Genomic DNA, 25056 nt, shown 5'->3' with positions numbered 1-25056 from the left:
CTGGCAAGCTCCGTGACAAGTCTGGTCGAGCACTTGAGCCATTTGTAATCTGACTTGTACTCCATCACTATTTCCATGGACTCCATGCAGCAGAGTCTAAGTGAGAGGGGGTGAGGATCCTACACTTCCCTCCAGATGCTCCTTCCCCTCAAGGGAGACAGGCAGGTGCCATCGTGCACACAGATGGAGGAGGAGCACCTGCCAGCTGCCCTGGGGCCTTCCTCTCAGGGCACCCCCAGGGTAAGCGGCATCTCGTCCTCCCCCTGACATTGACCCCCTTTCCTCCAGCAGGCAAGCACAAGGGAGATACGCAAGCACCATTGCTGCACACCCCAAGTAGGATGGAGCCATCAAGGCTCCGTTCCTCCAAAGGACACCTGCCACGGTCATATGCAGTAACAGGGCTCAGTACTAAGCAGAATGCCTCCACCTAAGTTGCTAATGTCAGGGTAGCACCTAGACGTAATGGCTGGAAAAGAAAATTGAAACAGTTTTGAGCATGAAGGTGGCACGGGTAATGTAGAAATGTTAGCAAATGCAAAGATTTATCAAAACATTTTTATTTCTTGCAAAATTTGATCTATTCTCAGTAATGTTTTTTTTTTGGTTACAGATGGATACAAATAATTTTTTTGGAGGGCTATGGCAGGAATGCAATGATATTTGCAAAGCATTTCAGGAAATGCCCAGTGTCCATAGCTCATTGGAATTTGAACCTTCACTCTTCAATGATGGCTGCTTTCTTATTGATGATTAATAACTTATTCCAATACTGTCTTGCCTTACTTTTGTTTTCAACGGTCATAACTTAATGCTGCTTGCAGTGGTGTGTAGTCACATCGGAGCCCATGGATGATTTCAAATGCCAATCACATGAAAGTGCAGCAACACTTTGTTAAGTTTGCAGAGATGAATAAGACCTCATGCAAAAGGGAATTTCTGTGGGGAATTGTTATGTTTCTCCTCCCAACGTTCCTTGATGATCTGGTTTATTGTTGCCTGAAACGTGCATAAATGAGGTCCTCCCTGATGACCCTTGCATGTCTCTCCATGGCCATCATATCGATGATGGCATCGTTGTCATTGTTGTCCTCCTCCTCACTCTCTTCATAGTCCTCCTCATTTGAGGAGGACTGGTGTTCCATTCAGCAGAACCATGAGAAGATCGCTTCATGAGAAGATCGCTGTTATGTGCCTTTCCTTTGCATGCAGCAGGAGATCCCTCCACCCATCATTTGTCTCCTCCCAATCGACTTGCATTCATTGATCGGACACTTGGTTTGCATTCTTCTTCCAGAAAAAATTGTGTCTGCGATACCAAGCACGTTTGCCCACCTTCCAGCCTCTGCCTGCCACCTTCCAGCCTGCACCCATCACCCTTGGCCCACCCAACTTAACCTTCACCCTTCCCCCTGTTACCACAGAACCTCGCCCATTACTGTGGACTGGCTTATCATCAATTTATACCATCCCTCCCCACTGTCCCTACTCCTGTCACTGTCCAATTGCTGACTCTCACCCTTGAACCTCCAAGAATCCACCTTGATACAGTTACAGATTCCCAATCCCCTCCCTATGATGACCTTGAATACCCAGCCCTAAGTTTCAACCATCCCCCCTGCCATGTACAATTTCCCCCTGTGACTGTGACCGTACCTTCTGCCAGCCAGTACCCTGATTTAGATTTAGAGATTACAGCACTGAAACAGGCCCTTCAGCCCTCCGAGTCTGTGCCGACCATTAACCACCCATTTATACTAATCCTACACTAATCCCATATTCCTACCACATCCTCACCCGTCCCTATATTCCCCTACCACCTACCTATACTAGTGGCAATTTATAATGGCCAATTTACCTATCAACCTGCAAGTCTTTTGGCTGTGGGAGGAAACCAGAGCACCCGGAGGAAACCCACGCAGACACAGGGAGAACTTGCAAACTCACACAGGACACCGACGATGACAGTGATCCTCCCTCCTTTTAGACCTCTCATGACCATCAGTTTTCTGACAGGAAAATATCAACCCACCACCCCCTGCAACCGTACACAGCCAGCCCCATAATCAAAATCAGCCACTACACCCCACCGGACGCTGCCCTCCTCCCTCCCCTGCTCCTCCATGCACCCGATACCTCACCCTGTCCTCTCCTCCTCCTCCCCTGCTCCTCCATGCACCCGAGACCCCACCCTGTCCTCCCCTCCTCCCTCCCCTGCTCCTCCATGCACCCAAGACCCCACCCTGTCCTCCCCTCCTCCCTCCCCTGCTCTTCCATGCACCCGGCAACCGGACCCTGTCCTCCCCAACTACCCTCCTCTGCTCCTCCATGGGCTATTGCTATTGCTGTTATTAACTCTCTAAATGCCATGGGTTGGATATTTTTGGGCTTGTTAACTGTGTGAGTGAAAATATGTGCTGTGAAGTGCTGTCATGGTCAGATGTACTGGGACTTGACTCACTGTCGCCTACTATTTCTAATGAAACAGAAGAGTTTGCAATGGTGTCCAGATGAGCAGCTTTCACACCGAGCTTTTATTTGAAGGAGTTAAATGATAAATGTTTCAATAAATACTTTACTGTCAGTTAGTGAATGAGGCATTAGGATGAGAAGGAAGAGCAGCAGAAACCTCAGCTGACAGCTTCCCTCTAACTTCCCATTCTCTTGAGATTTTCATAGACATGAATTTGCTTTTCACTGTTTCTGAAAATGTGAGATCACCGGAAGATTCTGACTCTGTTATCTTTCATCGATTGTAAAAGCATCTCATGTGCCAGTGTATTATTCGTTAATGGTGTACCCTTGTCTGCCATTATCAGAGGTGGAGATCAGCACAGGATGGAGTAAAGGAAATTTAGGAGCCGGACAGAACCCATGAGATATTACCCCTTCCTTCTCACCAGCCTTAGAATATTGAGGCAACGTGGGTCAAATGAGAACATTAGTGAGGAGATGTACACAAGGAATGTGCTTCACAAAGAGGTAATAGGGTAGCTCTGCAGCCTCAGTCACCTGCCCACACTGCTCTCACTGGGCGGAACCTTGTGGTGATAGTTTTTTTCAGGAGTCGGGACCATCTCTGCCTGCGTGTCTGTTGGCCAATCAGAGGGCCCACATGAAGTCCTGCCGGCAGCCCCACCAAGAGAGTAGGCGCTACTGAGGCAATCAGGAGACTGCGAGGGCACCTCATGATGGAGGCACCGTCTGAAGAATTATTATGTCATAAAAAATCTGTCTGGCCATAGCTGCCAATCCATCAGTTTTGTGGGGGAGCCCCTCCACAGGATGGTCTGCAACCATGGTTGTGGCCCTCTGGTATCTGCTCCTCCAGGCGGTGGGGTGGGGGGGGGAGGGTGGGCGGGGAAATAAAGCACGTCTCATTGGCCCCTCCAGCCTGCTGCCAGAAGGCCACCTCCACAGAACTGCTGGTTATTGACCTCTGCAAAAGGAAAATGTTTCTTCCTATCTACCCTATCAATGCCCCTCATAATTTTGTATACCTCAATCAGGTCCCCCCTCAACCTTCTCTGCTCTCAGGAAAACAACCCTAGCCTATCCAGTCTCTCTTCATAGCTGAAATGCTCCAATCCAGGCAACATCCTGGTGAATCTCCTCTGCACCCTCTTCAGTGCAATCACATCCGTCCTATAGTGTGGTGACCAGAACTGTACACAGTGCTCCAGCTGTGGCCTAACTAGCATTTTATACAGCTCCATCATAATCTCCCTGCTCTTATATTCTATGCCTCGGCTAATAAAGGCAAGTAACCCATATGCCTTCCTAACCACCTTATCTACCTGTGCTGCTGCCTTCAGTGATCTATGGTCAAGAACACCAAGGTCCCTCTGACCACACCAAATCCACACTCTGTCCACACCAGGTCCACACCGAATCCACACCAAGTCCACACTGAATCCACACTGTGCCCATATTGTGCTCACTTAGTGCCAGCCTTGCTGAGCTATAAGGGCTCGCTTCTTAAAGGGCCCAATGTTAAATTTGAAACCCTTGTCCTGAGGTATTTATTCCTCTGTTGCCTCAGCCCAGCCTCTCTAATATTTTTCTGTCTTAGTCCCCATTGAAGATGCTCTCTTCCTCTGACTCTAGTTGTCTGTGTTTCCTCATGACCCCTCCCCCAACCCCTCCACCATTCCCTTCCTTTGCTGCAGTAGTGGAACAGCTTGGCTTGGGGCATGGCAAGTTCTGGAACACAGGTCTTCAGTACTATTGCCGGAATGTTGTCAAGACCCATAGCCTTTGCAGTAACCAGTGTTTTTAGTTGTTCCTTGATATCACGTGGAGTGAATCGAATTGACTGAAGACTGGCATCTGTGATGCTGGGGACTTCAGGCGGAGGCCGAGATGGATCATCAACTCGGCACTTTTGGCTGAGGATTGTTGCAACTGATTTTGCACTGAAGTGCTGGGCTCCCCCATCATTGAGGATGACGATTTTTGTGGAGCCACCTCCTCCAGTTAATTGTTTAAATGTCCACCACCATTCATGACTGGATGTGGCAGGACTGCAGAGCTTTGATCTGATCTGCTGGCTGCGGGATCACTTAGCTCTGTCTCATGCTGTTTAGCATGCATGTAGTCCTTTGTTGTAGCTTCATCAGGTTGACACCTCACTTTGAGGTATGCCTGGTGCTGCGCTCCTGCACTCTTCAATGAACCAGGGCTGGTCTCCTGGCTTGAGTGGGGCATATGCCATGCCATGAGATTACAGATTGTGGTTGAGTACAATTCTGCTGCTGATGGCCCACAGCACCTCGTGAATGCCCAGTTTTACATTGCTAGATCTGTTCGAAATCTATCCCATTTAGCCCATTGATAGTGCCACACAACATGATGAAGGGTATCCTCAATGTGAGGACAGACCTCTTAGTCTCCACAAGGACTGTGCGGTGGTCACTCCTACCAATACCATCATAGACATATGCATCTGTGGCAGGCAGATTGGTGAGGATGAGGTCAAGTATGTTTTTCCCTCTTGTTGACTCCCTCACCACCTGTCGCAGACCCAGTCTAACAGCTATGGCATTTAGGACTCAGCCAGCTTGATTAATAGTGGTGCGACCGAGCCACTCTTGGTAATAGACACTGAAGTCCCCCACCCAGAGTTGTCCAGCCAGTGGGACAGGACACAACTGGTGATGGTGGTGTCTAGGACATTGTCTGTACAGTATAAATTCTATGAGTTTGACCATGTCAGGCTGTTGCTTGACTAGTCAGTGGGCCGCTCTCCCAATTTTGGCACAGCCCCCCCCACCCCACTGTTAGTAAGGAAGACTTTACAGGGGTGACAGGGCTGGGTTTGCTGCTGTCATTTCCAGTGCCTAGGCTAATGCTGGGTGGTCCGCCCAGTTTCATTCCTTATCGACTATTTTGCAACGATTAAGTACAACTGAGTCACTTGCTAGGCCTTTTCAGAATCAACCACATTGCTGCAGGCCAGACCAGGTAAGGACAGCAGATTTCCTTCCCTAAAGCCAGAGGGGTTTTTCCCCAACAATTTTCATGGCCATCATTATACTAGCTTTTAATTCCAGATTTACTAATTGAATTCAAATTTCACCTCCTGTTGTGGTGTGATTTGAACTCATGTCCCCATAGCAATACCTTGGGTTATTAGTCTAGCGACAATCCCACTATGCCATCGAATAGGTTAAAGACAAACTGCATTTGGCTAACTTCATTGAGCTCTTTGATGAAGTAACGGATAGGATGGATGACTGCAGTAAACATTATGTACATGGATTTCCGAAAATCATTTGATGAAGTACCACATAATAGGCTTATTATCACAGAATCACAGAATTGTTACAGTGCAGAAGGAGGCCATTTGGCCCATCATGTCTGCACTGGCTCTCCGGAAGAGAAATTCCCTCAGTTCCATTCCCCCGCCTTCTCCCCATAACCCGGCACATTCTTCCTTTTCATATAACTGAATAGTTCCCTTTTGAATGCTTCAATTGAACCTGCCTCCACCACACTCTCAGGCAGCGCATTCCCAACCTTAACCACTTGCAGCATGAAAAAGATTTTCCTCATGTCACTTTTGCTTCTCTTATCAAATACTTTAAATCTGTGCCCTTTCGTTGTCGGTCCTTTCACAAGTAGGAACAGTTTCTCTCTATCTACTCTGTCCAGACCCCTTATGATTTTGAATACCTCTATCAAATCACCTCTCCGCCTTCTCTTTTCCAAGGAAAACAGTCCTAACTTCTTCAATCTATTTCATAACTGAAATTCCTCATCCCTGGAACCATTCTCGTGAATCTTTTCTGTATTCTCTCCAATGCCCTCATGTCTTTCCTCAAGTGCGGTGCCCAGAATTGAACACAATACTCTAGCTGAGGCCGAACAAGTGTCTTATACAAGTTCAACGTAACCTCCTTGCTCTTGTACTCTATGCCCCTATTAATAAAGCCCAGGAGACTATATGCTTTATTAACTGCTCTCTCAACCTGTCCTGCCACCTGTACTGACTTATGCACGTTTACACCTGGGTCCCTCTGCTCCTACATCCCCTTTAGAATTGTGCCCTTTATTCTATATTGTCTCTCCTTGTTCTTCCTACCAAAATGAATCACCTCACATATTTCTGCACTGAACTTCATCTGCCACCTGTCTGCCCATTCCACCAACTTGTCTATGTCCTTTTGAAGTTCTACACTATCCTCCTCACAGTTCACAATGCTTCAAAATTTCATTTCATCTGCAAACTTTCAAATTGTGCCCTATACATCAAGGCCTAGGTCATTAATATATATCAGGAAAAGCAAGGGTCCCAACACTGATCCCTGGGTAACTTCAATACAAACCTTCCTCCAGCCCGAAAAGCATCCATTAACCACTACTCTTTGTTTCCTGTCACTCAGTCAGTTTCATATCCATGTTACTACCGTCCCTTTTATTCCATGAGCTACAAGTTTGCTCACAAGTCTGTTGTGTGGCACTGTATCAAATGCCTTTTGAAAGTCTATATACACCACACCAATAGCATGGCTCTCATCAACCCTTGCTGTTACCTCTTCAAAAAACTCCAGCAAATTAGTTAAACATGCTTTTCCCTTAAGAAATCCATGTTGTCTTTCATTAATTAACTCACATTTGTCCAAATGACTATTGATTTTGTCCCAAATTATTTTTTCTAGAAGTTTTCCAATCACCGAAGTTAAACTGACTGGCCTGTCATTGCTGGGCTTATTTTTACACCCTTTTTTGAACAAGGGTGTAACATTTACAATTCTCCAGTCCTCTGGCACCACAATCTAAGGAAGACTGAAAAATTATGGCCAGCACCTTTGCGTTTTCCACCCTCACTTCCCTCAGTATCGTTGGATGCATCTCATATAGCCCTGGTGCTTTAAGCACTTTAAGTTCAGACAGCCTATCTAATACTTCCTCTTTACCAATTTTAAACCCCTCTAGTGTCTGACTTATCTCCACATTCAACATTGCCTGGGTTGCATCTTCTTCCTTGGTAAAGACAGATGCAAAGTATTCATTTAATATCTCAGCTATGCCATCGGTCTCCATGTGTAAATCCTCTTTCTGGTGTCTAATCGGCTCCACTCCTCCTTTTACTACCCTTTTACTATTTATCTGCCGACAGAAAAATTGAAGCCCATGGGATTAAAGGGGCATGGATACAAAATCGGCTAAGGGACAGAAAGTAGAGAGTCATGGTGAATGATTGCTTTATAGACTGGAGGGAAGCATGCCATGGTGTTCCTCAGGTTCAGTGTTGGGAGCACTGCTCTTTTTGATACTTAATACTGACCTGGACATTGCTATACAGGGCATAATTTTAAAGTATGCAGATGACACAAAACTTGGAATGTAGTAAACAGTGAGGAGGGTAGTAACAGACTTCAGGGACTGAATCTCATTTAGGCTGCAGGTTCTGACGTCGGGACTGGAAGTGGGTGCGGCATCTGTTGGAGAATCCAGCGGCTGGCTGAATGCAATTGAGCGGTCGCTGGCCAATTAAGGATTGGGAGTCGTGGGGTCCAGTCACTGAGAGGACAGAGGTGGCAGGGGAGGCAGTGAATGCAGTATCAGGTGACGCCGTACAAGATCCAGGCGCCATACTGTAAAGGGCTGACAGCCCCTGCCTGACTACTCATTTCATCCAATAAGCCCCTGCATTCAGGAGTACCAGGCATCATTTTGCAAGCCTGCAGGCATAATGGCAGAAGGAAGACCCCGGGTGGACCCATGGTTTAGTGATGCTTTCCTTCAGACACTGCTCCAGGCAGTCAGGGAAAAGCCGGAGGTCCTCTTCCCCAGAGATGGGAGGAGGAGACCAATCCACCAGACCAAGCAAACCTGATGGAGATAACTGAGGAGGTCAGCAGCCGTAGAGTCACCCCAAAGACCTGGGTCCAGTTCTGGAAAAAGGTCAATGACCTGATCTGGTCTGCCAAGCAGAGTGTTCCATTCAATTACAACCCTTTTGCATCCAGCTTGTGTCAGAGCAATAGAAATCATTTGGTGGAGAAGGAGGGACTACCCTGGTGTATGAATGAAAGGATGGGCAGACACTAATCCTTCTATTTCAATGACTTCTCATGCAGGTAAAGGTAACATAGAGGAGAGAGGAGCTAAAGTGGCTGGGGGAACAGCCGGACATCTCTGAGGAGGAAATGGCAACCTCAGGGGGTCCAGCATCACATCATTCCCCTGCACCCTCCACCAGCGCAGATACTCTCAGCTTGGTGGTGAGTCGCGCACGTTTAGATTTGGGCACGCAACCTGACGAACGCAGCATAGACGTGCCAGGGCAACTGACATGAGGCTGTGACAGTCCAGGTCACTGGTAGTCGGAGGACTGTGGGAGGTCAGGCCCATGTTGAGCTCCAGGCTGATGATGTGCCTCTGGTGTCAGTGGCAACATGGGAAATGTTACAGCTGTAGCGAGTGGTCAGGCAACATCTGGCAGAGATGCCAGAGGCTTTGTGTACCTAAGCGTGTATGATGGAGGAGTCCATCCAGGCCTTGGGTGCTGCCATGTCTCTCCTGATTGCGTGTCTGGCTTCCTCCATTGAGAGATTTGTGACTCTCATGAAGAGCAAATCCAGCAGATCAATCAGTAGCTGCCACAGATGCGCAATGACCTGCACGCCATTGCTTTGTCCATGAGCTCCATGCAGCAGTGGCAAGATGAGAGGGGGACGAGGCACATAGAGTCTCCACGAGGTTCACGTCCGTCTCAGGTCAGCAGAGAGGTACAAGAGTGCCTTATAAGGGAGGAGGAGTGGCTGTCTGCCGCATCTGGGGGCTCCTCTCAGAGTGCTCTTGGTGCAGACAGTCGCTCTAAAGCCCCTCTGCCAGTGACACCAGCGCCTCCATCATCCCAGCCAAGTCAGGATGTCCCTGCACCTATGGAGGAGGCCCTCAGTGTTCTGGGGCCTGCTCGATGGTCGCTCCAGTTGACCCATGGCAAGTGTTGTATCTCTCCTCTGCATCCATGCATGGGTTCCTCACAGGCATCAGTAGCCATGTCCTCAGTGGGTAGCCCTTGCCTTCAAGGATCCAACCCTGAATGCATGCAGTGGCATGGAAAGGGTTGAGCACCTGGGACTGCCTTAGTATGTATGAGTCATGGTTGCTTCCCAGGAATCGTGCACACATCTGTAAGATCCGCTTGCGGTGGTTGCAGACCAGTTGTACATTGAGGGAGTGGAAGCTCTTTCGGTTGATGAAGGTAGCAGACTAGTCCGTGGGAACCTCAATGAACACATGCATACAGTCGATGACCCCCTGCACCTGGGAGAATCCAGCAATAGCCCCAAACTTTATAGGCCTCTCAGCTTGACTGTCTGCATTGATGCGGAAGTGCAGATAGTCACTGGCCGTCCTGAACATGGCATTGGTGACCTCCTTGATGCAGCAATGCACCGCCGGCTGCCAGATTCACACATATCTCCAGTGGACCCCTGGAATTAATGGTGGCATACAAGTTTAGTGTCACATTAACCTTCAGCGCCACTGGCATGGGGTGCCTACCAGGTCCCACAGGTCTCAGCTCATCCTACATCATGGCACATAGATCATTGAGGTGCAGTCTTCGGAAACACTGCCGCTCAGACATCTGCAGGTAGTTGAGCCGCAGCTGGTATACCCTCTCTGGAGGGTAGCTTCTTCTGTGCACTGGAGGTTGTGGTCATGCCCCTCTACAACCTTCTCCAGCCTCCTGTGTCCAGAGCTGGCACTCCTGTGGGGCCTCAATTTGCTGGTGTTCCCCTGACTGTCCTGATGCTGCCTCTCTTTCTGCTCCTCCTCCTCCATGGGGACCTCAAAGCCAGGGTAAATGAGGCCCTTGACAGGTTTCCTCTCCCTGAGCGCAAGCCCTCCGGGACAAATAGACCATCCACCACCCCCATCCCCCCCCCAACTACTTGTGCCTTTCAATGAGGTCGCACTGCCCTGATGCCACCCTGGTGTGGGTGCCCTGCAATGCTGGCACCTTAACCCCCTCTTCTGACAGTCTTTCACGATGCCTCCCCTCCTCCGCCCTTTCTGCCATCGCCCAGATAAAATCCCGGCCTTTGATTCTACATATCTCCCACTGCTTGGAATCCACTTCATATGAAGCTACCATAGGGCCAGTTCTACGCTCCCATGAATCCAGTGGGGAGGGTGCTTGCAGGGATGTTACAGGCTGTTCACTCATGACTTCCCAACATGGGCTCTGGTTCCTACTTGGAGTGCAATAGTGTGGAATTCACTCTCATATGTGTTATTTACCAGTCTCTCATTAAATCTATATTAGTAAGGCTGAACAAAATCAAAAGCAAAAAACAATCAGATCAATGGCGGCACAGTGGCGCAGTGGTTAGCACCACAGCCTCACTGCTCGAGGGACGTGGGTTCAATTCTGGGTACTGCCTGTGTGGAGTTTGCAAGTTCTCCCTGTGACCATGTGGGTTTTCGCCGGGTGCTCCGGTTTCCTCCCACTGCCAAAGACTTGCAGGTGATAGGTAAATTGGCCATTGTAAATTGCCCCTAGTGTAGGTAGGTGGTAGGAATATGGGATTACTGCAGGGTTAGTATAAATGGGTCGTTCTTGGTCGGCACAGACTTGGTGGGCCGAAGGGCCTGTTTCAGTGCTGTATCTCTAAAAAAAAAATGTTTATGTAAATAATCTACTCACTAGTAACGATCAAAAGAGAATTGAGTGCTTGTTTGAAAAAAAAAATATGCATGGCTATGTGGAAAGAGTAATTAAGTGGCATTGATAGGATAGCTTTCTCATGGAGCTGGCACAGGCACGATGGGCCAAAAAGGCCTACTTCTGTGCTGTATGATTTTAACGTATTTTCCACTACTTTAGAAAGAAAAAGGAAAAGCTCACGAGGTTTTGCGAAATAGTGGTACCAATTGGATAGCTCTTTCAAAGGGCTGGCACAGGCAAAAGTTTGCAAGTACAAATCTGCACTGAAGGATTAGAAAGATATTAGAAAGTGACAACCCGCAAAGAATATACAGCTCCCACATCGGAGTCAAAATTTCAGTCACAATTGTGAAGCAGATTTAATTTCCATAAAATACTTTTTCCTAACATATAAGCTTTACATAAGCCAGGCATTCATTTTCTTCACTATTTCTTCTGCAATATTTATTGACAAAAACTGATTAACTGGTCGTTAATCTCATTGCCATTTGTGAGATTGTGCTGTGCACAAAATGGCTGCCCTATTCATTTGCATAACTGCAAAAGTCACTGCACTTCCCAAGCAATTAATTGCACGTAAAGTGCTTTGAGATGATTCTGAGCTGTGATAAGGTGCCACATAATACAAATTTTTCCTTCTTTCAAAAATAAAAATGCTGAAAATACTCAGCAGGTAAGGCAGAATTTGTGGAGAGAAAAACAGACTTTAGGGGCAGAATTGGAACCCTGCCAGAGGCAGGAATGGAGGAGGATGGGCCCAGAATTTCCTGCTACTGGCTGGCTTGCCAGCAGGGCCCTGCCTCCGAGCCATTTTTAAGCAGACCAGGTCGGAGTGAGACAGCTACTTGCCTGCAAGTGGCAGGTAGCCATTGGAGGCCATTAAGCGACCTATTAAGGCCCCTCTGAGATCCAGTCAGCCTGCGGCCCCCTGTGGTGGCCACTGAAAGTAGGTGGCCTCCTTGCGGCAGATCAGGGGGCCAGCACTCCTGAAGCACTTTAAGACTCCCCCAACCCCACTGCGGGTGCAGGAAAATGGCCACAGCTGCAATGTCAGATCACCATTGTGGAGGGGAATCTCTGCTGGTTGGAGTCATACCTAACACAAAAGAAGATGGTTGTGGTTGTTGGAGGCCAATCATGTCAGTCCCAGGACATCACTGCAGGAGTTCCTCAGGGTAGTGTCCTAGGCCCAACCATCTTCAGCTGCTTCATCAATGACCTTCCCTCCATCATAAGGTCAGAAGTGGGGAAGTTCGTTGATGATTTGCACAATGTTCAGTATCATTCGCAACTCCTGAGATAATGAAGCAGCCCATGTCCAGATGCAGCAAGACCTGGACAACATCCAGGCTTGGGCTGATAAGTGGCAAGTAACATTCGTGACACACAAGTGCCAGGCAATGATTATCTCACACAAGGAGAATCTAACCATCTCTCTTTGGTGTTCAATGGCATTACCGTCACTGAATCTCCCACTATCAACATCCTGGGGGTTACTATTGACCAGAAACTGAACTGGACCAGCCATATAAATGCTACGGCTACAAGAGCAGGTCAGAGGCTGGGAATTCTGCGGTGAGTAACACACCTCCTGACTCCCCAATGCCTGTCCACCATCTACAAGGCATAAGTCAGGAGTGATGGAATACTCTCCACTTGCCTGGGTCAATGTACCTCCAACAACACTCAAGAGGCTTGACACTATTCAGGACAAAGCAGCCCGCTTGATTGCATCCCATCCACCACCTTCAACATTCACTCCCTTCACCACTGACGCACAGTGGCAGCAGTGTGTACCATCTACAAGATGCACTGCAGCAACTCACCAAGTCTTCTTTGACAACATCTCCAAACCCGCGACCTCCACCACCTAGAAGGACAGGGGCAGCAGATGCATGGGAACACCACCACCTGCAAATTCCCCTCCAACCTGTACACCATCCTGACTTGGAACTATATCGCCATTCCTTCAATGTCACTAGGTCAAAATCCTGGAATTCCCTTCCTAACAACACTGTGGGTGTACCTAAACCCAGAGGACTGCAGCAGTCAAAGAAGGCAGCTCAACACCACCTTCTCAGGGCAATTTGGGATTTTTTTTTCTTTATTCGTTTTTCATGGGATGTAGGCATCGCTGGTCAGGCCAGCATTTATTGCCCATTCCTAATTGCCCTTGAGAAGGTGAAAGGCAATAAATGCTGGCCTAGCCAGCGACACCCACATCCCATGAACAAATTAAAAAATTAAGCAAGCTCTCTCTCTGTTATCTGCATTGGCAGGCTGTCGCTCTGTAAGTGCTGGAGGGCATTCTATTGGCCTTCCAGGATTGCGAGTCCACCTGCCACCCTTAATTGGATGGCAAGCATGCCTTCTGGACATTAATTGGCCAATCCAACAAAACTGCGATGGGTGTGCCACACCATATGGTGTTGGGACTCAGAAATGATCCCAATATAAGGGTCCCACCCCAAAACAAAAGTCCTGCCAAAAACATTTCAGCTCGATGACCTTTCGTCAGTACTGGAAAAAGTTAGAGACGTAACAGGTTTTCAGCAAATATAGATGCAGGGAAGGGCGGGGGGTGGCGGCAGTGGGAGGACAAAACAAAAGGGAAGATCTGCGATAGGGTGGAAGACAGGAGAGATAAATTGACAAAAGGGATGATGAAGCAAGGCAAAAGGAGATGGTAATAGGCTTGTTTTCACATGAAAATATTGGCCTAAGATTTCCTGTGGCAGGATTATGAATGATGCCCACTGTTAGCTAAATTTGCACTTGTCTGTTTAATATCAATAATATTTTGAGCTGAAAGTTGCTGGAAGTGTGAGATGGAAATGGCATAGAACCCTCTCCAGGGCATCTGGGATCTAAGTGAACAGAACAAGCATCTGTGTATCTCCTAACCAGTTAGATTGAAGCACTGTGAAATTAACAGCTCAAGTGCTGGGAAGGAAGTCTAAGAGTGGGTGAAATCAATGTCAAATCAGGTACAGAAAGTGAAATAAAGAGAAGGAAAGAAAGATTGGATAAAGAACGAGAGAAAAAAGAGACAGAAATAAAAAAAAGTGAAAAACAAGTTTTATTTTAAATTCAAAATAGATTGTCCAAAAGCAATTAAAAATTGCAATGGATAGTTTTCAGTGTCAGATATGTTGAATGGCAGTAGTTAACACTTATCGCTTCATTAAAACAGTACTTAGACTTACAGCAAATGCATCAGGGATTGTTTCTTAGAACAATACGTTGCAGAACCTACCCGAGAACAGGCTATTTTATATTTGGTAATGGGTAATGAGGTTCGATTAATAAGAGATCTCATAGTTAAGGATCCTCTGGGGGAAGCGATCATAACATCGTAGCATTTCAAATTCAGTTTGAGGGTGAGCAACTCGGGTCTCAAACCAGTTTCTTCAACTTAAACAAGGGCAATTACAGAGGTATGAAGAAAGAGTTGTCTAAAGCGGGCTGGGGAAATAGACTACAGGGGAAGTCAGTAGATGAGCAGTGGCAGACTTTTAAGCAGATATTTCAAAACACTCAGCAAACATTTATTCCGGTCAGAAGGAAGGACTCGAAGAAAACGATGAACCACCAGTGGATAACAAAGGAAGTTAAGGAGAGTATCAAATCAAAAACAAAGGCGTACAAAACGGTGAAAGCTAGTGGTAGGCTAGAGGATTGGGAATTTTTTAGAAACCAGCAGTGGATGACTAAAAAACTAATAAAGAGGGAGAAAATTGATTATGAGAGTAAATTGGCAAGAAATATAACAACAAACAGCAAACGGGTACATAAAAAGGAAGAGAGTAGCTAAAGTAAGTGTGGGACCCTTAGAGGATGAGACTGGGGAATGAGTACAGGGAAATTGCAGATAATCTAAACCAATATTTTGCATCGGTCTTCATGGTGGAGGACACTATAAACATCCCAATAGATGAACAAGGTGTAAATGGGAGGGAGGAACTTGTAACAATCTCTATCACGAGGGAAAAGGTGCTGGACAAACTGATGGGACTAAAGGCAGACAAGTCGTCAGGACCTGATGGCCTGCTTCCAAGGGTTTTAAAAGAAGTGGCTGCAGAGATAGTGGAAGCATTGGTCATAATATACCAAAACTCACTGGATTCCGGTAGGGTACCAGCGGATCGGAAAACCACTAATGTGACACCCCTATTCAAGAAAGGAGGGAGACAGAAAGCAGGAAACTATAGACCAGTTAGCTTAACATCTGTCATTGGGAAAATGCTAGAGTCCATTATTAAGGAAGAAATAGCAGGACATTTAGAAAAACATAATGCAATCAAACAGTCAACATGGTTTTATGAAAGGGAAATCATGTTTGACAAATTTGTTAGAGTTCTTTGAGGATATAACAAGCAGAGTGGATAAAGGGGAACCAGTAGATGTAGTGTATTTGGATTTTCAGAAGGCGTTTGATAAGGTGCCACACAAAAGGTTATTGCACAAAATAGGAGCGCAGGGTATTGGGGGTAATATGTTGGTGTGGATTGAGGATTGGCTAACACACAGAAGGCAGAGAGTCGGGATCAATGGGTCTTTTTCAGGTTGGAAATCCATAACTAGTGAGGTGCCACAAGGATCGGTGCTAGGGCCTCAACTATTTACTATCTATATCAATGACTTGCAGGAAGGAACAGAATGTAGTGTATCCAAATTTGCTGATGATACAAAAATAGGTGGGAAGGCATGTTGTGATGAAGATAAAAAAATCTGCAAAGGGATACAGATAGGTTAAGTGAGTGGGCAAAAACTAGGCAGATGGTGTTCAGTGTGGGAAAGTGTGAGGTAATCCACTTTGGTAGGAAGAATAAAAAGGCAGATTATTATTTCGATGGAGAAAGACTACAAAATACTGCAGTACAGAGGGATCTGGGTGTTCTTGTACATGAAACACAAAAAGTTAGCATGCAGGTGCAGCAAGTAATTAGGAAGGCAAATGGAATTTTGGCCTTTATTGCTAGGGGGTTAGAGTTTAAGAATAAGAAAGTCTTGTTACAACTGTACAGGGTGCTGGTGAGACCACACCTGGAGTACTGTGTACAGTTTTGGTCCCCGTATTTAAGGAAGGATATACTAGTATTGGAGGCAGTTCAGAAAATGTTCACTCGGCTGATTCCTGGGATGAAGGGATTGTCTTATCAAAAACGGCTAAACAGGTTAGGCCTTTATTCATTGGAGTTTAGAAGAATGAGAGCTGATCTTATTGAAACATAAGATTTTAAGGGGGTTTGATAGGGTAGATGTTGAGAATATGTTTCCACTGGTGGGGGAATCTCGAACTAGGGAGCATAGTTACAGAATAAGGGGGCACACATTTAAAACTGAGATGCCAAGGAATTTCTTCTCTCAGAGGGTGGTGAATCTCTGGAATTTTCTACCTCAAGAGTGTTGTGGAGGCTAGGTCACTGAATGTATTTAAGGAGGAGGTAGATAGATTTTTGAAATCTCGGGATGTCAAGGGTTATGCGGAGCAGGCCCGAAAGACGAGTTGAGGCCTGGGATAGATCAACCATGATCTAATTGAATGGCAGAGCAGGCTTGACGCACTGAATGACTTACTCCGGCTCCTAATTCTTATGTTCTTAACTTGCTATGGCAAGTTTATTTTATGTCTAGCATGCAAGTACTGAAACTTCACACTGTCCAATCTACTGGAACGGGGAGCCAGACAGCAAAATGTCTTTTTCACAAAGCTAATGGCAGAGCAATGCATCTGTGAGTGTGACTTTTTGATTTCCACATTTAACTGTGCATCTGCCCTTGCTTAAAGTTGTTACGGCATTTGCATATAAATAACACCGAGCGCTATTCATCTCACTGTTATTTTGACAGCAAATTTTGAGCCATTGTGTAATGATTTTACTGCATATGAAAAATATTATGTTAACTGCTCAGAGTAGCTTAACATTTTTTGGATGTATTATAGTAATAAAGTTGAAGTACAAAAAGGGTAATAGTATACTATTTGTGCTGAGGTTATCATTAGAAGAAAATATAAGTAAACATTCAAAATATTTTGAACATCTTTTTAAACTTACTTCAAATGGAAGATTTTTCATATTTGCAATTTCCAGCAAAGGGGTTTTACCCTTTGTTCCATACACTATCATGGAAATTTCTGGTTGTCGTACTAATTCTCCACTGTCAGGCATTGTAAGTACCCACACGTACCACTGTTCTTTGCGGTCAATTGTAACATGCTTCAGTGGGTTAGTGAAAATGTCAGCAGATTCTGAATAAAAACAAAGAAACAGTGTTGTTCCAAAAATAATAAATACTCATCGATCTCCCATGCATTGCAAATGGGGAATCAGGAACAAGTATAGTCCTCATGTGACACTAGTTAAAGGGTGTAAGATAATTGAATCCGAAGTGTGTAGACATAATTCATGTGTTATTTTAAAATTGTCCATTCTGACCATATATTTATTTTCAGTGTTATATTCCACATTAATAATGAAAATTGCTCAAATAGACATATAATGTAGTAATTAACCTTCCTGGAAAAAGTTGAGAGGAAGTTTGTACAGAGGTAAGACTTTAATATATTATAGATATATACAATGCTATTAATATACAACACATTCAAACAAAATCCAAACGTTGTTTCACAGAAACACTTTCTTTGGTTTACTTTAGGAAATAGCTGAGAGCAATAGAGAAAAAAGAAGTCAAATAATTGTTTCCTGTCAGACAATACACTACAAAATATTATTTTATAAAGAAACACGATTACGGTCTTATAAAAAAATACACAACCAACTCATTTATTTAAGAAAGATCATTATACAGGTTCAAATGTCCTTCTTTTGGTTTTCCTTATAAGTACTTGCACTAAGACAGTTGAAACTACTGTCAGGGTTAACAATTATTTTTTGCACAAAGTTAATGATTAAAATTTGTTGGCTAGGATATATTAATTATTTGTATACCTTTAAGGTGGATGATTACTTCAGAGAATTCATTGTCCTTCTGATGTTTGCCAATCCAGTCATTGTGGATAAATATATATCTAGAAACAGGCAATTCCCCCTCTGTTATCATAACTTTCTCCAGGAACCAATCATCTGATTATGAAATATAAAAAAAAAATTCAAACCAAAGTAAATGAAATCTACATCATCTAGAATAATACATAAAGGGATGATTTTCATCTCCCAGAGGACAATGGGTGGGAGGTGGGCCGGGCAAGAGCAACAGCCACTCTGAGGAGTTGCTGGATGATCCATATCCTTACTTTGTTGAGGCATGTTTGCAGCATGAAATGTGCTCCCATGTACATGCTGATTAGGAGGCAGGAAATCAGGTATTACTGCAAATTCCTAAGGGCATGCGATACCTTGAGCACACAGTAGATAAAAACTCCTTAACACAGATATTTTTTTCTAGCCATAACAAGGAAACAATACCATAGATCTGCAGGAAGATGTCTATGGAAATGTCGAGTTCCACCAGAGTCACAAGATCTTCATATGCAGCCATGGAGATGCTTGTGGAGCAAGACCACAATAAAAAGGAATGCCTTTTCCCCATGATGGCCAATGCATACCATGACAAACTGGTGAATTAGCCTGGAAAAGCTGATACAACATATGAATGCCATCAGCATTTTCCTCAGGATCTAGCTGCATTGCTAAAAGAGTTTTCATAATCTCACCAGGTGTGCAAAGGCAAATCTCCTGTTTACATCTTTCATTCTTTCTAGTTAGTTTTGCAAGACCATACCTTTGCCTCAGCACTATCCATGTTTCCCATACCCACTACTGCAACTCGTCATGTCAGTACAGAAGACTTCACTGCACTTCCTTTTTGTTGCAGTTACACTCTCAAAAGCTGTGACTTTCCTCACAACTATTTCTGTCTCTTGGCCACATGCTCATTCTGGCTTATACATGTTAAAAACCTTTGCCTAAAGCACATATTAGCCCACTTTTACTCTGCTTGTGGGAGAAGTTGTCACATAACAGGAAGGACAGGGCCAACTTAAGGGAAGAACCCAGACACTGCAAACACACACTGATATGGAAAATGCTACATTGGACAATATAGTAAAAACACTGCAGTCAACATCTCTGTTCAAAGAGAAGACAATGAAGTCCCTTTCCTGACATAAAGAGCCTCTGTCACCTCGCCGATGCAACAATGGACAGCAAACTGCAGGATATTAACTATGTTGCCTGTTCTAGCCTGGAAGGAATCTCTGAAGAAAAAATGGAGGGCCGCAGTCATCTTTACAGCCACTGGCAGTGCTGTCCTCACCCTGCTGTGAGGCTGGTGGCTTGGTTTCAAGAGGTGGCAGAGTTCTGTGAGCAACTCCTTTGTGTATCATAGAACTGAACACACTGCTCCTGGCTTATATGGAGGTAGAAGAAGTGCTGCTGGAAGACCCTAGGTGGGTAGGGCCTCCTGCTGAGAGTCTTTCTACCCCTTCTCCTACTCCCTCTGTGAGTAGCTTGACCTCTTATTTACTGCCACTGCACCATCTCCCTCTCATACTGCAGCCCAAGGGGAACTGCTACTGTAGCACACATGAGTGGGAGCATGTGGTTTGTCTGGAGCCCTTACAATCACAAGCCTTCCCCACGTTTAGCAGCATTCCCTGCAGATTTTTCCAACTGTAAGCAATCCTCGAAACACCCAGTACTTTCACAAACTCAAGCAGCCAATAGAATGTAGTCATCAACTGACATACAAGTGGTTGATGATCCCTTTAAATAGGACTGGTGGACAGTCCTCGGTGCTGCTAAATGCATGTTCAGATGGGCATGTTTACAGAAGGTGTTAACAAGAGTCCAAACTGGCAGGTCTGACTTCAAATCAGCAATAGTCACTGACTGACGTTAAGAACTGCCTACTCTACATACTTGCAGTGCAAACATGTAACAGCCATGCTAACGCCCTCGCCAAGATTTCCTTCGACATGGGTGGAGGTGGAAGTCAGTGGAAGAGGCAGGACCACCAACTTGCACTCAAACGGCACGCTTAATGCTGCAACTACTGTTGCTATGGAGCTGAATTTTGTGGCCAATGTCTCAGAAGAAGGTTGTGCAGACAGTCTGGAGGAAATTGGTAAGTCAGTGGCAACTCTACCACCCCACAAATAGCTATTCAGTACCAGATATATTTTTAGGCCTCACCAACCTGGCCAAGGGAAATGAAAGCATGGATACCCATGCAGAAGCTGAGATAATGCTAGAAACAGAACTTGCCTCCACATCTTCCAGGACCAAATAGTGTAAAAGAATAAATGAATGAGATCCCTAGTTGGCACATGATGCCATTGATGGAAAAGAAAATTGTTCGGGCTAATTTGATACAACCAATTTTCCATCTCCATCAAAGTTGAAGGTTCCATGCATAAGCTCAAACAGCATTGAGTTGCATGGGTTTCAAGAACAGGATTGGCAGATTTTGTGGCAACATGTGGCTCTTGGGCCCTATGTGTTTCCCCTGTCATTTTCAGTTGTTTACCATTAGTAGCAATAACCCTGTTGCTGTTAACAACATCTAAGCAAATTATTTCCAGTTATTAAGCTAAATCATTTGCACAATTTCAATTTAACTTAATTAGGTGATTTAATTTACTGCTGATATTACTGCACTGTTGAAAGGGGAAAAGTATTAAGGATGAAGTGGTAACTTGTTTCAACCCTAATTTTTCATCCAAATACCCTTACCATGATTTACTGGAAAATCTCGGCAGATAACACTCAAAAACCTTAAAATGCCAAATGTACCTTTAGTGAAAATATCTCCTTTCAGCAAATAGTATATATTTTTAATAAATCTTCTGGAATCTCTAGAGGAATTATAGGTGGAATATCAGAGATTATGTCATAAATGGCTGAGAATGGTCATTTAAACTGCTTCACCACTGCTCTTCAACTGAATTAATAGTGGAACATCAGGAGAATCCTGACAAAATACAGCCATTATGTTTTAAATTACCATCGTCATCAATAACTGCTTTTAACTACATAGAAATTACAAGACGGTGATAGGTTATCCAGTCTAATGAGTCCATACTGGTGTTTATTATCTTCTGACATTCACTGAATAAGCTCACACAATGAAGAATAGACACTTGGACAAGACTCTGTAGAGTTGCCATCTATCGTGGAACCACACCTCGATGTTAATCAATGCCATCATGATGAGAGAGATAATGGGAAAAAAGGAGGTTGGATTTTTCTCTGCCACATCAAGGATATACAAAAAAAAAATAGCACCTTTCACAACTTCAGGATTTCCCAAAGCACTTTACAGCCAATGAAATACTTTCATAGCCATTGTTTTAATGTAGGACTTGTGGCAGCAAATTTGTGCACAGCAAGGTCCCATGGACAACAATGTGAAATTGACCAGATCTGTTTTAGTGATGTTGGTTAATGGATAAATATTGACCAGGACAAATGGTGAATTGACTCCCCAACAATGGCAGTTAATGCATGGTTCCTTCATATTCACAAATCTACAATAAACTATATATTCAATCTTGCAAAAATGTAGAACAAAAAATAATTGCATATTATCCATGTTGTATCAGTGCTATTTCTGCAATTTCAAACTGACTTAAAGATTGTGATTAGGAATACCTTTATTCGGGCTATGATATCCAACAATAACATGGTATAGTTTCCCAAGGCAAACTGCACTGAATTTGAATATGTCCACCTGAAAGTACAGATAATTAGTAATAGTGTAAATATTCTTTACACCTTTATGTTTATACAAAATACAAGTTGATGCTGGTTAGTTGGAGTATCTGTTGGAAATGAAGTCACTTTAAGTTTCTGATGGCTCCTGTTATCCAAACTCCATCAGTACTAATTTAGATGCATCGAGAGCTAATTTTTCCCTGATAAGCTTTTCACGGCAGAGTGGTCCTAGTAACCAGTTCCACCTCAAAGCTTTTTCCAAAATGTTGCAAAATTAAAATAAAGTTAAACACGTTTTGTTGACTACTTTTATTTTTCTCACGCTGGATTTTTCACATGGCCCATTAGTAAGTAATAAGGGAAGTTTTTTTTAATATATAATCTATCAGAAATATGCAGGCAAATTGCTGAGAAGTGCACAAACTAAAGGACAGTAATAGTAGGGGATTTCACCTACCCAAATGTTAATTGGGATAAATTCAGTGTAAAAGGTACAGAGAGAGCAAAATTCTTAAAATGCATTCAGGAGAACTTTTTTAGAAAGTATGTAGCAAGTCCAACAAGAGAAGGGCAATTCTGGACTTCGTTTTAGGAAATGAATCTGGACAGGTGGAAGGGGTATGAGTGGGAGAGCATTTTAGTGGTAGTTAACATAATTCAGTTAGATGTAGAGTAATTATGGAAAAGGATAAAGATAGACAAAAGGTAAACGTTTTGAATTGGGGAAAGGCCAATTTTACTAAGCTGAGATACGATTTGGTAAAAGTGGGGTGGAAACAGCTACTTGAAGATAAATCAGTTTCAGAGCAGTCGGAGGCATTCAAGGAGGAGCTAAAAAGAGTTCAGAACAAAGATGTTCCCTCAAGGAAAAAGAGTGGAACTCACAAATCTAGACCATCCCAAGGGGAAAAAAAGAAAGCTTCTGTCAAATGTCAAGAGTTCAATACAGCAGAAAGCCTAGAGGAGTATAAAAATGCAGGGGTTAAATTAAAAAAGAAACTAAGAAAGCAAAGTGAGGACATAAAAAAAAATTGGCAAGTAAAATCAAAGAAAACCCAAAGGTGTTTTGTAAATACATAAAGAGCTAGAGGATAACTAATGAAAGAGTAGGGTCAATTAGAGACCAAAAGGTAACCTGTGAATGGAGGCAGAAAATGTGGGCATGTTCTTAATGAATACTTGGCATCTGTTTTCACAAAAGAGAGGAGAAAGCAGACATTGTAGTTGAGGAGGAGGAATGTTAAATATTGGATGGGATAAACATAGTGTGAGGGGAAATATTAAGGTGTTTAGCATCTTTGAAAGTGGATAAGTCACCAGGCCCAGATGAAATGTATACCAGGCTGGTGAGGAAAGCAAGGGAAGAAATAATTGGGGCTCTGACCATCATTTTCCAATCCGCTCTGGCTACAAGAATGCTGCCAGAGGACTGGAGGACTTCTAACTTTGTGCCATTTTTTAAAAAGAGAGGGAGGGAAAGCCTGAGTAATTACAAGCCAGTCAGCCTAACCTTGGTGGTGGGCAAACTACTTGAAAAATTCTGAGAGACAGTATATTTCATTATTTAGAGAGGCACATATTAATCAAGGACAGTCAGCATGGATTTATTAAGGGAAGGTCATGTCTGACTAAATTGATTGAATATTTTGAGGCCGTAACATGGAGGGTCGATGAGGGTAGTCTGTTTGATGTAGCCTACATAGATTTTAGCACTTATCTTCTGGGAGCGGAGCGGAGAGGAGCGGACCTGTGGGGAGAATGCTGAGTGAGAGAAGAGGATAAACTGAGTCCGAGGATCGCGGCCCAGTCACCTACCTTCCGGGAGCGGAGCGGACCTGTGGGGAGAATGCCGAGCGAGAGAAGAGGATAAATTGAGCCCGAGGATTGAGGCCCAGTCATTTACCTTCCGGGAGCGGAGCGGAGAGCAGTCCAGACGTGCCGGAGTTTGAAACAAAAAGTCAACAGTGACATCACAGGAAAACTGCAAGGTCATTTGTTGGTGAGTAACAGCTGTTAGTGCCTGGAAATAGCTCCAAAAAAAATCAGCCAAAAGTTATTCTTTTAAACCTAGCCTATAAGTGATAAGGTTAGTACTACTAAAGTGTGTTTTTTTAAATTAGTGTAATTTATTAAGGACTTTAGCTTGTAGTGAGTATTGTTTGGAGTAGAACAAGGCCCCGAGTGTAATTAGTATTTTTTAATTAAAGGGAGTAACAAAGTAACAAGTGTCCCTGACCACCATGTGTGCAGGAAGTGTATCCATCTGCAGCTACTGGCTACCCACATCACCCAGCTGGAGCTGCAGGTGGATTCACTGTGGAGCGTCCGCGATGCTGAGGACGTTGTGGATAGCAGGTTTAGCGAGGTGGTCACACCGCAGGTAATGGCTGCACAGGCAGAAAAGGGCTGGGTGACCACCAGACGGAGTAGTAGGTGCAGGCAGGTAGTGCAGGAGTTCCCTGTGGCCATCCCCCTCTCAAACAGATATATCACTTTGAATATTGTTGGGGGGGATGACCTCCCAGGGGAAAGCAGCAACAGCCAAGTTCATGGCACCACGGTAGGCTCTGCTGCACAGGAGGGGGGCAGGGGAAAGACTGGGAGAGCCATAGTGATAGGAGATTCAATTGTAAGGGGAACAGACAGGTGTTTCTGTGGCCGCAAATGAGACTCCGGGATGGTAGGTTGCCGCCCTGGTGCTAGGGTCAAGGATGTCTCAGAGTGGCTGCAGGATATTCTGAAGGGGGAGGGTGAACAGCCAGTGGTCATGGTACATGTCGATACCAATGACATAGGTAGAAAAAGAGATGAGGTCCTGCAAGATGAATTTAAGGAGTTAGGAGCTAAGTTAAAAAGCAGGACCTCAAAGGTAGTAATCTCAGGATTACTTCCTGTGCCACGTGTTAGTGAGTATAGGAACAGGAGAACAGACCAGATGAATGCATCGCTGGAGAAATTGTGCAGGAGGGAGGGATTTAGATTCCTGGGACAATGGGACTAGTTCTGGGAAGGTGGGATCTGTACAAGAGGGACGGGTTACACCTGGGCAGGACCGGACCCGATGTCCTCGCAGGGGCATTTGCTAGTGCTATTGGGGAAGATTTAAACTAGAATGGCAGGGGGATGGGAACCTGAGCGGGGAGTCTGAGAAGGAGGAAACAAGGATAGAAACGAAAGACTGGAAACAAAAAG

At 44.6% G+C, this 25056-nt stretch overlaps 1 protein-coding gene across 1 annotated transcript in view; it reads right to left on the bottom strand.

Annotated features, from left to right (window-relative positions):
- LOC137370267 (lipoxygenase homology domain-containing protein 1-like) overlaps nucleotides 1-18688 on the bottom strand; it is a 64534-nt gene extending 45846 nt beyond the window's left edge. Inside the window, exons 1-3 of the mRNA XM_068032647.1 lie at nucleotides 18616-18688; nucleotides 18139-18273; nucleotides 17245-17438 (exon numbers count right to left, since the gene is read on the bottom strand). Of these exons, the coding sequence (XP_067888748.1) occupies nucleotides 17245-17438; nucleotides 18139-18273; nucleotides 18616-18688 (402 nt within the window). The remainder of the gene's footprint in view (nucleotides 1-17244; nucleotides 17439-18138; nucleotides 18274-18615) is intronic.
- Between the last annotated feature and the right edge of the window lie 6368 nt (nucleotides 18689-25056).

Source organism: Heterodontus francisci, chromosome 5, assembly GCF_036365525.1.
Source record: "Heterodontus francisci isolate sHetFra1 chromosome 5, sHetFra1.hap1, whole genome shotgun sequence".
In the NCBI taxonomy this organism is placed as follows: Eukaryota; Metazoa; Chordata; class Chondrichthyes; order Heterodontiformes; family Heterodontidae; genus Heterodontus; species Heterodontus francisci.
The sequence above is the reverse complement of the archived record's forward strand: the minus strand, read 5'-3'. Positions and strand labels throughout refer to the sequence as shown.